The sequence below is a fragment of the Lupinus angustifolius genome, chromosome LG09 (assembly GCF_001865875.1).
Source record: "Lupinus angustifolius cultivar Tanjil chromosome LG09, LupAngTanjil_v1.0, whole genome shotgun sequence".
Lineage (NCBI taxonomy): Eukaryota > Viridiplantae > Streptophyta > Magnoliopsida > Fabales > Fabaceae > Lupinus > Lupinus angustifolius.
The window spans coordinates 21,060,898-21,073,216 of record NC_032017.1 but is presented as its reverse complement, the minus strand read 5'-3'; the positions used below and the strand labels follow the sequence as shown (position 1 = coordinate 21,073,216).

At 33.3% G+C, this 12,319-nt stretch overlaps 1 protein-coding gene across 3 annotated transcripts; it reads left to right on the top strand.

Annotated features, from left to right (window-relative positions):
• Positions 3,340–11,716, top strand: LOC109357538 (calcium-dependent protein kinase 17-like). Of its 3 annotated transcripts, none has more exons than XM_019601547.1 (8): positions 3,340–4,253; positions 4,844–4,987; positions 5,086–5,238; positions 5,372–5,487; positions 5,698–5,865; positions 5,964–6,091; positions 6,300–6,399; positions 6,638–6,859. In XM_019601547.1, exons 1-8 carry the CDS (start codon positions 3,584–3,586, stop codon positions 6,734–6,736), a joined length of 1,578 nt encoding a protein of 525 aa, XP_019457092.1. In that variant the 5' UTR covers positions 3,340–3,583; the 3' UTR covers positions 6,737–6,859. The 3 variants fall into 3 exon arrangements, with proteins under 3 accessions (XP_019457092.1, XP_019457091.1, XP_019457090.1); XM_019601546.1 differs by lacking the exons at positions 4,844–4,987; positions 5,086–5,238; positions 5,372–5,487; ... (2 more) ...; positions 6,300–6,399; positions 6,638–6,859 and adding exons at positions 9,808–9,951; positions 10,072–10,224; positions 10,367–10,482; ... (2 more) ...; positions 11,230–11,329; positions 11,486–11,716 and having other exon boundaries at positions 3,350–4,253; XM_019601545.1 differs by lacking the exons at positions 3,340–4,253; positions 4,844–4,987; positions 5,086–5,238; ... (3 more) ...; positions 6,300–6,399; positions 6,638–6,859 and adding exons at positions 8,372–9,403; positions 9,808–9,951; positions 10,072–10,224; ... (3 more) ...; positions 11,230–11,329; positions 11,486–11,716.

Sequence of the window (12,319 nt, the reverse complement as noted above, 5' to 3'; positions counted from 1 at the left end):
CCGGTGCCTAATGCATACTGGTTAATGAATCAAATTTAAAAAAAAAATAGTAATTGAAAATTGATGATTTTATGTATATATTGATAGTTTAAAATATGTGATTTTAAATAACTATTTTCATTTTCGAATTAATTAATCCGTGCACTTAGTGCAATTGCTATTGGGATTTGGGACCTTTATTTTTATTGTCACAGTTTTTAGTTGGAGAAAAAATTGTTTAGATATAAGTTTTAATCTAGATACTCATGCTTTATATTTCACAATATATTTATTTACAGTAAAATTGGTGCTCTTATGGTTGGTGTCTACAAAGGAAGAAATTTGAACTACCAATGTATATTATAATAAAGATCCTCTTAAATAACGGAGAGACAAATATTTATTTATCTTCATGTTTTTAATATTAAGAATATAATTTCATAATAAATAAAATGATAAATATATCATTATATATTATTTTTTATATGTTATTATGTGGTATTTGAAAATCTACTAAGGAAGAAAAGGTGATGGTTAAAAAGACAAGTTTGACTCAAGTCCATGCTTTGGGAAATTGATGGGCACTCACTTTAATAAAATGTGAGCTGAGATAATACATATAGATACATCTCATGCATGTGATCCACTTTTTCACCTTGGTTTGGATCATATAAATGGATGGATATATAACCAAAACAATATAAATGGATTAACCTAAGATTTGATATTAAAATCATAAGAAAAATTCAGATTAAAATATAATGTCCAGTATAAGTTATAACCTGTAATTTTTTATACTCCCATAATTAAACCCACCAAAAAGAAGAAGAGTGTAAAATCTATATACTATAAGTGTAAAGATTTCATAGATCATAATTATGTAACACAAAATGGGCACGTCCACATTAAAAAAAGAAATATTTCATAGATCATAATTATAGCATCATGTTAATGCCACCTACCCTTCTTTATTTTATTTTCATTCTTTTAACCTAAACTTAAAAATGACTCATTTATTGAAGCTTAGCTTGCACTGCAATATATATTATATATATATATAACAGTGAAAGCTTATTGGACAGCATTTGAATGGTCCTGAAGCACCTGTCACTTCCTACTTCCTGGTCCGGTAGAATTTTATAATGACTAATATGGGATAGAGCTGTTGAAGGGTGACCTGTTGTGGAGGTAACCGGTGGAATGCTGCTCTGGACACTTTGTCCATTTGGGTTTAGAACAAGAATAACAATGAATGAAATAAGGTTACACTTGTCAACTTTGTCTTTTTGTTAGCTTCTCTTGTCACCACTTACCACCCATCACATTCGATTTGATCACCTATTTCTAATGATGTCTCATTCTTTATTTTAAGTTACTCACATATTTTTTTATTTACGTGTCAATATGTGATTGAGTTGTGACAAGAAATGAGATCATATGTCCCCAACGGTGTCTCATTCTCTGTCATAAATCAATCACATATTATACGTAAATAAAAAATATTTTAAAAACAAAACTTAATAAAAGTAATATTTTGTTTGAAACTTTGAATGTTAACAGAAACTCACAACCATGCATGCTCACAATAGAATCCCTACACTTGGTTACTAAAGTTAGAACTATATGCACTTGGTTCTTCAAGGATTTTTCAGGCATTAAGATTTACTTTTTTATATAAAAATATGTTTTAATAATTGTATAGGGTAAGGTTATAAAAAATGTACCAAATATAAGTGTGGGATAATTTATAACTATATGACTGATATAAATATTGTACCGTACAATATAAGATCTGATTTATTTTTCGATCTAACCATTGATGATAGGTTTATTTGCCAATCCTGTTGTCAGTGAAGGGTGGTTTTCCAAATCAATTGAACACGTGCATGGCTTTTAATCAATTTCATAAGAACTTGTAAATAAATAAGCAAAAATAATGGGACCTATGAATCGGTTACTGCATGAAACTATAATTTGGCAACCATTTCCATTCATCACAATTAGATTATAAAACAAAAATTTAATCCAACTTTATTTCACTGGTGACACTACTACTTTCTATTTTTATATATTGTTATCAAAGAATATTCATGACCATATATATAGAGGGCAGGTACATATTTTTAAGGAAAAGTTGTATCACTCTTAATAAGCAACACTTTATAGCATACATTAGTAGTTTTTTTACTCACTCAATAAGAGTTAAATAAAGATGGAAGGAAGCTTATAATTAACTTAAAAGCTATAAGCTAGTTTTTGGAATAGAGTATTAATTTATGATACATTTTTTATTTATTTTACTTCCAAAATTTTAATTAAAACCACATACTGAATCAATAAAGCCTATATGAGTGTTTCATAAGAGATGAGATAAACTTTTGGGAAAGCAAGCAATAACTTGTTGTCAACGATGTTTTATTCTTTATCTCAAACAAATTATAATATTATCTTTTATTTTTTGAAAACTTTTTATTATTCATGTGACAAAATGTCATTGACTCGAGAGAATGAGATACAGAAGAAGGTGTTGCAGAGTGCAAAAGAGAAGAATCTTGGTTGGGCCACCTTAATAGCCACATTATATTGTGGGAACAAAAACACTAAAGATTCTATATATCAAGACCATGCATCCACTAACTTTCTTCTAATAATATAAAAATAATAAAGCAGAAAAATGAACAAATGATGCATTTCATGATAACTCAACCATCCCTTTGGAATCTTTCCACTTCTGATGCATTCATAACCACATTTACCTTAAACTGTTATGCAGAGAACACTGTGACTGAATTGAAGTAAAACTTTCACTTCATTCATATTTGATGGGCTCATATTAATTGTTTCACTTGTGTGAACATGTTTGTTGTAAATTCATTTGGATCTGCTTTCAAAGCATTCCTTAACAAAGGGCTCTGCAAAGGTGCATAGACAACCTTACAAAAATCTTCATTGAATTCATCCACCACCATGCAACATTCTTGATCTATAGTTGCACTTAGAAGCCAGAAAAATTCCATAATCTCTCTTATGTATCTTTGTTCCATAGCCACATCATAATTCTCAGCTTTGTCAATGAGAATTCTGGTAGTGATGTAGGTGCACTTTGCACTATTCTAATTAAGGACACAACCCAACAAATAAGGAAAGCTTTGTCATTGTTAATTACTAGGATGTAGCTTTTCTATAGGAAGCATATATAGCTGTATTTATAAGCCAATATAGGCTTCATTACCATGCATTTATTTTGGATCAATATATGCTTTTAATATTAAGGTTAAGTATTATATATAAGATATTTACCTTGCATGCAAAGCAATGTTCTAGAAATAGAATTGGATATTAGTCTAATTGATTAAATGGATATTACAAAAATACAAAACAAGATCCATTGACCATGATGACAGAAAACAAAAATCATCATGCGAGAATTCCTCCTTACCCTTGTCATGGATAGCACTGTCTTCATTGTAGTTAGTTTCATTTCCAAACAAACTTTGTTCAATCCTCAAAACTATTGTGTCATTCACCATCATCATGTCCATTCTCCTTAGCCTATATATCTCTTTTCTTCCACCCTTTTCCTGAGATTGTTCTCCCTTTCACCATGGGCAATTGTTGCTTAGGTGCTAATGATAATGCTCCAGAAGACAAGGGAGAAACCAACCAACACCAACAAACCAAAAACATTAGCAACGAAAACGACTCGGCCACCACGCCACCATCATCATCATCGAAACCTTCTAAGCCATCAAAAACATCCCCTGTTGGCCCTGTTCTTGGAAGACCAATGGAGGATGTGAAATCCACCTACACCATTGGAAAGAAGCTAGGGAAAGGTCAATTTGGTGTTACATATTTGTGCACACATAAGGTCACTGGAAAACAATATGCATGCAAGACTATTGCCAAGAGGAAGCTTGTGAACAAAGAGGAGTTAGAGGATTGTAGGAGGGAGGTGCAAATCATGCATCACCTAATAGGCCAGCCTAATATTGTTGAACTTGTCGGTGCCTTCGAGGACAAGCAATCCGTGCATTTGGTTATGGAGTTGTGTGCTGGTGGTGAGCTCTTTGATCGTATCATCACGAAAGGACATTATACGGAGCGTGCTGCTGCTTCCTTGTTGAGAACTATTGTTCAGATTGTTCATACTTGCCATTCCATGGGTGTCATTCATAGGGATCTTAAGCCTGAGAATTTCCTCTTGTTGAACAAGGATGAAAATTCACCTCTTAAGGCAACTGATTTTGGTCTATCAGTTTTCTACAAGCAAGGTTTTCTTCTGTTTTCATTATCTATTAATTCTAATAAAAAAACTTAATGTCAATGGAAGAACATGAAATATTTATTTCCAAGAGTTAGGTATTGACAACATTTGATTAGCATGGGGTTCTAATAACTGATCAAACTGTTTTCTCAAAATGAAACTTCATCATGTACCATACATTCATACTAGATATATTAATAGAACTTTTATGCTATCTTTGATTTTTATATTGAGAGATGATATTCTAACTATTATTCATCATCAAGTATTTAGGCTATTCTTGCACCATGTTAAGGTTTTTGAACCATTCTCAACAGTTGCAGAAAGTTAAAGATTCACCAGTTTTTCTGTAGTTGTATAGAATATTTTAGGTATTGAGTCCTTAAGGAAAAACTGACCAACTGTTCTGATAGGACCTGTATAGCCTTAGCCATAAGTAGATGAAACAATTTGGTTAAAAATATGCTTTCAGTGAAGCTTTAAGTGAGCAAACTTATCAATATAGGCTTGTAAGAAGTAATTTTAGGAAGACAATGCAATCTTCAAATTCTACATAAAGCTTATTTTAATAGTGAATTCATCATCCTGTTTTGATAGGAGAGGTGTTTAAAGATGTTGTTGGTACTGCATATTACATAGCACCAGAGGTGTTGAAGAGGAAATATGGGCCAGAAGCTGATATATGGAGTGTTGGTGTACTGCTATACATTCTTCTATGTGGTGTTCCTCCATTTTGGGCAGGTTTATATTCATCCACTTAACTAGAGCAAATAGCATTCCCTTACAATTGATGGTTTATTTGCATAACATGGAACTGAAATCAGTATTTTGTTTGACAGAATCCGAAAACGGGATATTCAAAGCTATCCTAAAAGGTCAGGTCGACTTTAGCAGCGACCCGTGGCCCTCAATTTCGCCGCAGGCAAAAGACCTTGTAAGGAAAATGTTGAATTCCAATCCCAAGCAGAGGCTGACAGCCCACCAAGTCCTGAGTAATATTGATTTGATGTCTTTTATGACATGCTTGAATTCATTTACCATTTCATGATTTGCAAATTATTTTTACTTTAGCCCTTCAAATCGGTTCAGCGAAATTCTAATGAAGCACTTTTTATGTTAAAACAGATCATCCATGGATCAAGGAGGATGGAGAAGCACCAGATACACCTCTTGACAATGTAGTGCTGAATAGGCTCAAACAATTCAGAGCAATGAACCAATTCAAGAAAGTAGCTCTAAGGGTAACACCATTTTGAAGATTCTATCTTGATTGTTTATATATGCATTTAAATCATACTAATGAGTCAAGAAGTGCTGCATTAGGAAAATTTGTATTAGGATTCTTACCAACTTTCTTAACTACTTTTTTCCTAGCATTTTCAGTTGGTCCATGTGATGCATGAAATTGTACAAATTAAGCAAAATAATGGTTAAAATTTACATATGGATAGGTAATTGCTGGGTGCTTATCAGAAGAAGAAATCATAGGATTGAAGAAGATGTTTAAAGGAATGGACACTGACAACAGTGGAACCATTACAATTGAAGAGCTCAAGCAAGGTCTTGCAAAACAAGGGAGTAAGTTAACAGAACAAGAAGTTAAGCAATTAATGGAAGCTGTAAGTTCTGTATCCTTTCTACTGTTTTTGACAAAACAACTTCACTAGTCCATGACAGTTACTTAGGAAAACTTTCTTTTTTCTTCTGAAAATTACAGGCAGATGCAGATGGTAATGGAACCATAGATTACGACGAGTTCATCACAGCAACAATGCACATGAACCGGATGAACAGAGAAGAACATGTTTATACAGCCTTCCAATACTTCGATAAAGACAATAGCGGGTAAAGCTTTTTTTTTATGAATAAAATCAACTACATTAAATATTGTCGCTCCCCTATTTTTGACTACGCGACCTTTTTGGAGTCACTATTATGTTTTTTGCGATTAAAACATACAGAACTCAATTTACGCCACCCCTTCATTCTATACTACTTGAATGTTCAAGTGAAGGTTCTAAACTTCTAATCACTTTACTTTGGCATAAATCAGGTACATTACTGTGGAGGAACTAGAGCAGGCTCTCCATGAATATAACATGCATGATGGCAGGGACATTAAGGAAATCATTGCAGAAGTTGATGCAGATAATGTAAGTCATATACTGAATGAATTAATATATAGGATATTGTTACAGTTCTAAATATATAACATATAAAGGAAACACATTAATCATACCATAATATTTCTAAATTAGATAATGTATGAAATTGTACAAATTAACCATATCATATAACTTATATAACTTTCGTGTATGGAATGACTCGAGTGAGAATAGATCTTATATAAAAACTGTGAGAATAATAAATCTGACTTGCATGTATGTGCAGGATGGTCGGATTAACTACGACGAGTTTGTCGCAATGATGAGTAAAGGAAACACAGAATCAGCTCTTACGAAGAAAAGGCGTGATTCTATGGTTTTATAGTTAAACATGGATCAGCATATATTTCAGCTCAGTGTTTTTGGATGGTGCATGAGTTTATGAATGAAAGAACAAGCACAATGAGTCAGTGATGATGTTTGGTTGAGAAAGAATGGGACATGGTGACGTGGTAAATCTGACTATATCAAGGTTCGTTTGGTAGTTGGATTTTGGAAGAAAATAAATGAAAATGGAAGGCTCGAGAGTTATCTCACAAGATATAAGAGAAAAAGGGATATGTATTGACACATCATATATGTAAGGAATGGGATAAGGTGGGAAAAATAAAGGGATAGAATAATGTATGGAAAACATGGTTGGGAAGGGAAAGAGAGAAGGTGCATGTTGGGTAGGAAAGTTTGATCTTAGCACTAGCTCTAAGTTAGGGTTATCTAATTTTTTATGCTTAATGGAAAATGTTATTATGTATGTTCTTGGATTTATTAATTTGTTCAGTTAATTCGTTAGTTTTTCCACTTATATGATTTATCTTTTATCATTTTATTTTTTGGATATGGATGAGTTTGTTTCAGAATTAAGTGTAATAGTTATGTATCATTAGTATAAAGAGGTATCGGTTAACAAATGTTATTCACAAAACATTGGTAAAACATAATATGAATAAAAATCAACTTATATAATTTGAGAGATGGACAATACAAGAGAAAAAAAAGGGAATAATATGGTTGTTCTTATTGATAATATTAGTAACAATATTTTATCTCACTAGTAGAAAACTAGGAAAATTACTAATTGAAAATACATTTAGTTATAGATTTGGATCAGATAAATTAGAAGTACTCTTTTACATATTGTCCAATATATTCAATAATTTTCAAATAGAAATATTCTCCTTAGAAATATTCAATAATTAACACATGGAATGTATTGGAAGAGAAAACACCTCAAAAGTCAAGACTATCCCATGCATGTATCAAAACATGAAGTTAATGATATTATTATAGAAATATTTGAACCATGGTGACTATGATGTAATAGAAGACTCAATGATCAAACATGAACCATGGTAAAATGGAATCTAAGATGATAGATGAAAATTAATTTCTAATGCTTAATCAGAATCTATGGATATGTAAAAATAGCAAGCACATAATCCACATAGTAATTTCCAATTAATTACATAGATATAAAAAAGAGAGTATAAACTATGCAAAATATATTTTTATTAGATATTATTTTTTCAGAATAGTTTAATATCACTTTTGACCTTAACTATAGATGCCCTAAAACTAACAAGGTAAAAACAAATCCTTATATGTTGCCTTATTCATTTTTAAACAAACATGAATAAAATATAATTGTAATCATTCACTATTCATTTATCTTATTTTTTTGAAGAGACAACAATGATTAAACATGAATGAGTGAATGATACAATAACAACATATAAAACTTTTTTCTCATAATATGTAAGTTCCAATTGAGAGTTCAAAGAAATAACTTCCAAAACAATATTTGCATTAAGTTCATTGTAAAAATAGAAACTGAAAAGCATATATAAATATAAAAAGAAACTTTAAATAATTTTCAACATTACTATATTCATTACTTTAACAAAATGGTGATTTCTGATTAAAAAGGTAAAACTGTATATGAAAAATCTGTTTTATTTTGCTTTCCCGAAAAATGCTCTTGACCCTTTGTCATAAATGAACATTTACCATGCATGAGACACGGCAAATACTATTTTCCTAACACACTCTGTTATTATCAATACCTTCCTCTAATTTTCTTCATTATCATTCCACCTTGTGAATGATCACCTGTCACCTTGTTACCACTTTCTTTTCATTACATTTTTCCCTCTCAATTTCACTTTCTTTCATGGTAGTTAGTTTCATTTCCAACCAACTTTCTTTCATCCTTATACCCCTCCAATATTTTGATATCCACCACCATCTCCATCACCTTTCCTCCACCCTTCTCCTGAGTTTGTTCTCCCTTCCACCATGGGCAATTGTTGCCCGGGTGGTGCCGAAACCCCAGCTGACAATGCTGAAGCCGACAAGGGAGAAACCAACAACCAACAAAGCAGCGACAACAACAACAATAACAACAATGAAGCCTCGGCCACAACCCCACCACCATCGTCGAAACCGTCACCCCCGCCTTCTTCTAAGCCAGCAAAACAAGCCCCTATTGGCCCTGTCCTTGGGAGGCCAATGGAGGATGTGAAAGCTACCTACAGCATTGGGAAGGAACTAGGGAGAGGGCAATTTGGTGTGACACATTTGTGCACACATAAGGCTAGTGGAAAACAATATGCATGCAAGACCATTGCCAAGAGGAAGCTTGTGAATAAGGAGGACTTAGAGGATGTTAGGAGGGAGGTACAAATCATGCATCACCTTACTGGGCAGCCTAACATTGTCGAACTTGTCGGTGCCTTCGAGGACAAGCAATCTGTGAATTTGGTGATGGAGTTGTGTGCTGGTGGTGAGCTTTTCGATCGTATGATCGCAAAGGGACATTACACTGAACGTGGCGCTGCTTCGTTGTTGAGAACCATTGTTCAGATTGTCCATACTTGCCATTCCATGGGTGTCATTCATAGGGATCTTAAGCCTGAGAATTTCCTCTTGTTGAACAAGGATGAGAATTCACCCCTCAAGGCAACAGATTTTGGTCTATCAGTTTTTTACAAGCAAGGTTTTCTTTTAACTCTAAATCATCTTCCTAATATATATTTCTGGTTTATATTAATTAATGTCAAAGGAAGAACATGACATATTTATTTTCAAGGGGTAGGTATCAAAACATTTGATTAGCATTGGACTAAGAACTGATTAGCTATGGCAAAATTTAATTCAAATCTTCACCCTGTTCCTTATACACCAAATTATAATTTCTTACACCATAAAGATGGAAGGAAGAACTTGTTAATATAGGAACTATAGGAACTAGGAAGAGATGATCAACACATAATTTTCTCTCTTTATAGCCTATATTGTGAGTGCTTGTAGGATGCACTACTTCCTCTATATTAGGAAGACAATGCAATATTCAAATTGAACATGAAGCACATTTCAATTGAGTTTATCCTTTTTCTACAGGAGAGGTGTTCAAAGACCTTGTTGGCAGTGCATATTACATTGCACCTGAGGTCTTGAAGAGGAAATATGGGCCAGAAGTTGACATATGGAGTGTTGGTGTAATACTATACATTCTTCTATGTGGTGTTCCTCCATTCTGGGCAGGTTTAAATTCTTCATCAACTTGTTTCTAAACTTTCTTTTAGATTAGTACAGTTAGCATTCCCCTATAATTGATTATATATCTGCATAACTTGAAACTGAAACCAAGAATTGGTTTGACAGAATCCGAAACTGGGATATTCAACGCGATTCTACGAGGTCACATTGACTTCACCAGTGATCCATGGCCCTCCATTTCACCTCAGGCAAAAGATCTTGTTAGGAAAATGTTGAACATGGATCCCAAGCAGAGGCTGACAGCATATCAAGTCCTGAGTAAGTAGTATATATTAATTAACTTCCTTTATGAAGTGCTATATTCATTTAGGGTTCAAGGTTTAAATGTTACTTTTACACATTATCCCTCACAGAATGGTTCAGTGTAATTCTAATGAAACACTTCTTATGTTAAACACAGATCATCCATGGATCAAGGAGGATGGAGAAGCACCAGATACACCTCTTGACAATGCAGTGTTGAATAGGCTCAAACAATTCAGAGCAATGGATCAATTCAAGAAAGTAGCTCTGAAGGTAATGCCTTTTTGTTTTGATCTCTTTTTAATATTTTATCTTAATCAAGATGTTTTTTGATAGCTTTAAAGGTAATGCTCTAGATGTTTTTTAATAAATCATATTAATGATTATAGCTGTTATGCAGGTTTCTTACCATCTAGTTATCTTTTTAATGAGCATTTTCAGCTTCTCTATGTGAGTAATTAAATTGTAAATTAAGCAATATGATGTTAAAATTTACAAATGGTTAGGTCATTGCTGGGTGCCTATCAGAGGAAGAAATTATGGGATTGAAGCAGATGTTCAAGGGGATGGATACTGATAACAGTGGAACCATTACAATTGAAGAGCTCAAGCAAGGGCTTGCAAAACAAGGGACTAAGTTGACAGAACAAGAAGTTAAGCAATTAATGGAAGCTGTAAGTTCTCTCCCTTTCTTCTTTGTAGTATTGTAGACACAGAATAGGTTCTGCCTAAGACAATTATTTAGATAGATTTTCCTTTTTCTTCTGAAAATTACAGGCAGATGCTGATGGCAATGGAATCATAGATTACGATGAGTTCATCGCAGCCACAATGCACATGAACCGGATGAACAGAGCAGACCATGTTTATACTGCATTCCAATACTTTGATAAAGATAATAGCGGGTAAAGAATTATTAAAAGAAAATAACTTCATTTCGACTTAAATATATATTAGTCACTCCTTCACACACTAATTGAATGCTAAAGGTTCTAATCTCATTGCTTTGCCATATATCAGCTACATAACTATTGAAGAACTAGAGCAGGCTCTCCATGAATATAATATGCATGATGGTAGGGACATCAAGGAAATCATTGCAGAAGTTGATGCAGATAATGTAAGTACTATACTGAATGAATTAATGATAATATTGTTACAATTCTAAGTATAAATAACTTTCCTCCACAAACACAGTATGTTATTTTATAGTAGTGCAGAATTGACTCAATTAGTCTTGATTGAGAAAAATTATGATCAAACTTGCAATGTGCAGGATGGGCGAATCAACTATGACGAGTTTGCAGCAATGATGACTAAAGGACACACAGAAGCAGTTCCTACCAAGAAAAGGCGTGATTCATTTATTTCATAACCGGGATGTATTCTCTTTCAGCCCTGTGCTCTTGGCTGGTGCATAAGCTATTGAATGAAGGATCAAGGACTGTGATGCATCAGAGCTCTCTTTGGTTGGGAGGGGATATAAGTGAGGAATGGGACGAGATGGGAAAATAAAAACAAAATACAAGGAGGGAAGAACTTAAACTAACCTTTGAGAAATGTAAAGATATGTTAATCCCAGTTCTTTGATTGATTGGTTTTGTATATTTATTTTCCTTTTCTTTCCAGTGAAAGAAATGTACTATAATTGCTGCTGTCTTAGGAATCAAGACAAAAGGTATTCTTTCTACTTTGTGTACTAATTTGGTGTCAATACGAATAAATAAGGTTGCTCACCTTAAGACTTGGAGGTCATGGGTTCGGTCTCTATACTAGCAAGGGTAAGGCTGCTCTACCCAGGTGGGAGCCTCGTGCACCGACTGATCTTTGTGTATGTGTATAAATATATACATAAGATTTAATTGGGATGCTTAGTAAGTGTAATTTTTTAGCACTCAACAGATCATTAAAAGTATTAGACTCGTAATAAGTTATCTTAAAATTGTTATTGGCAGTGTAAAAACATAAGTGCCAGTGCATCAGAACAATAATACATGAATATACCTTTGATCATGCTGATCCCGTGAATTGATTCAGAATTCAGCCATTTATTGACAATGGCCGATCTTCACCTATCCACAATGGATTCACTAATAAGCACACTCATCTA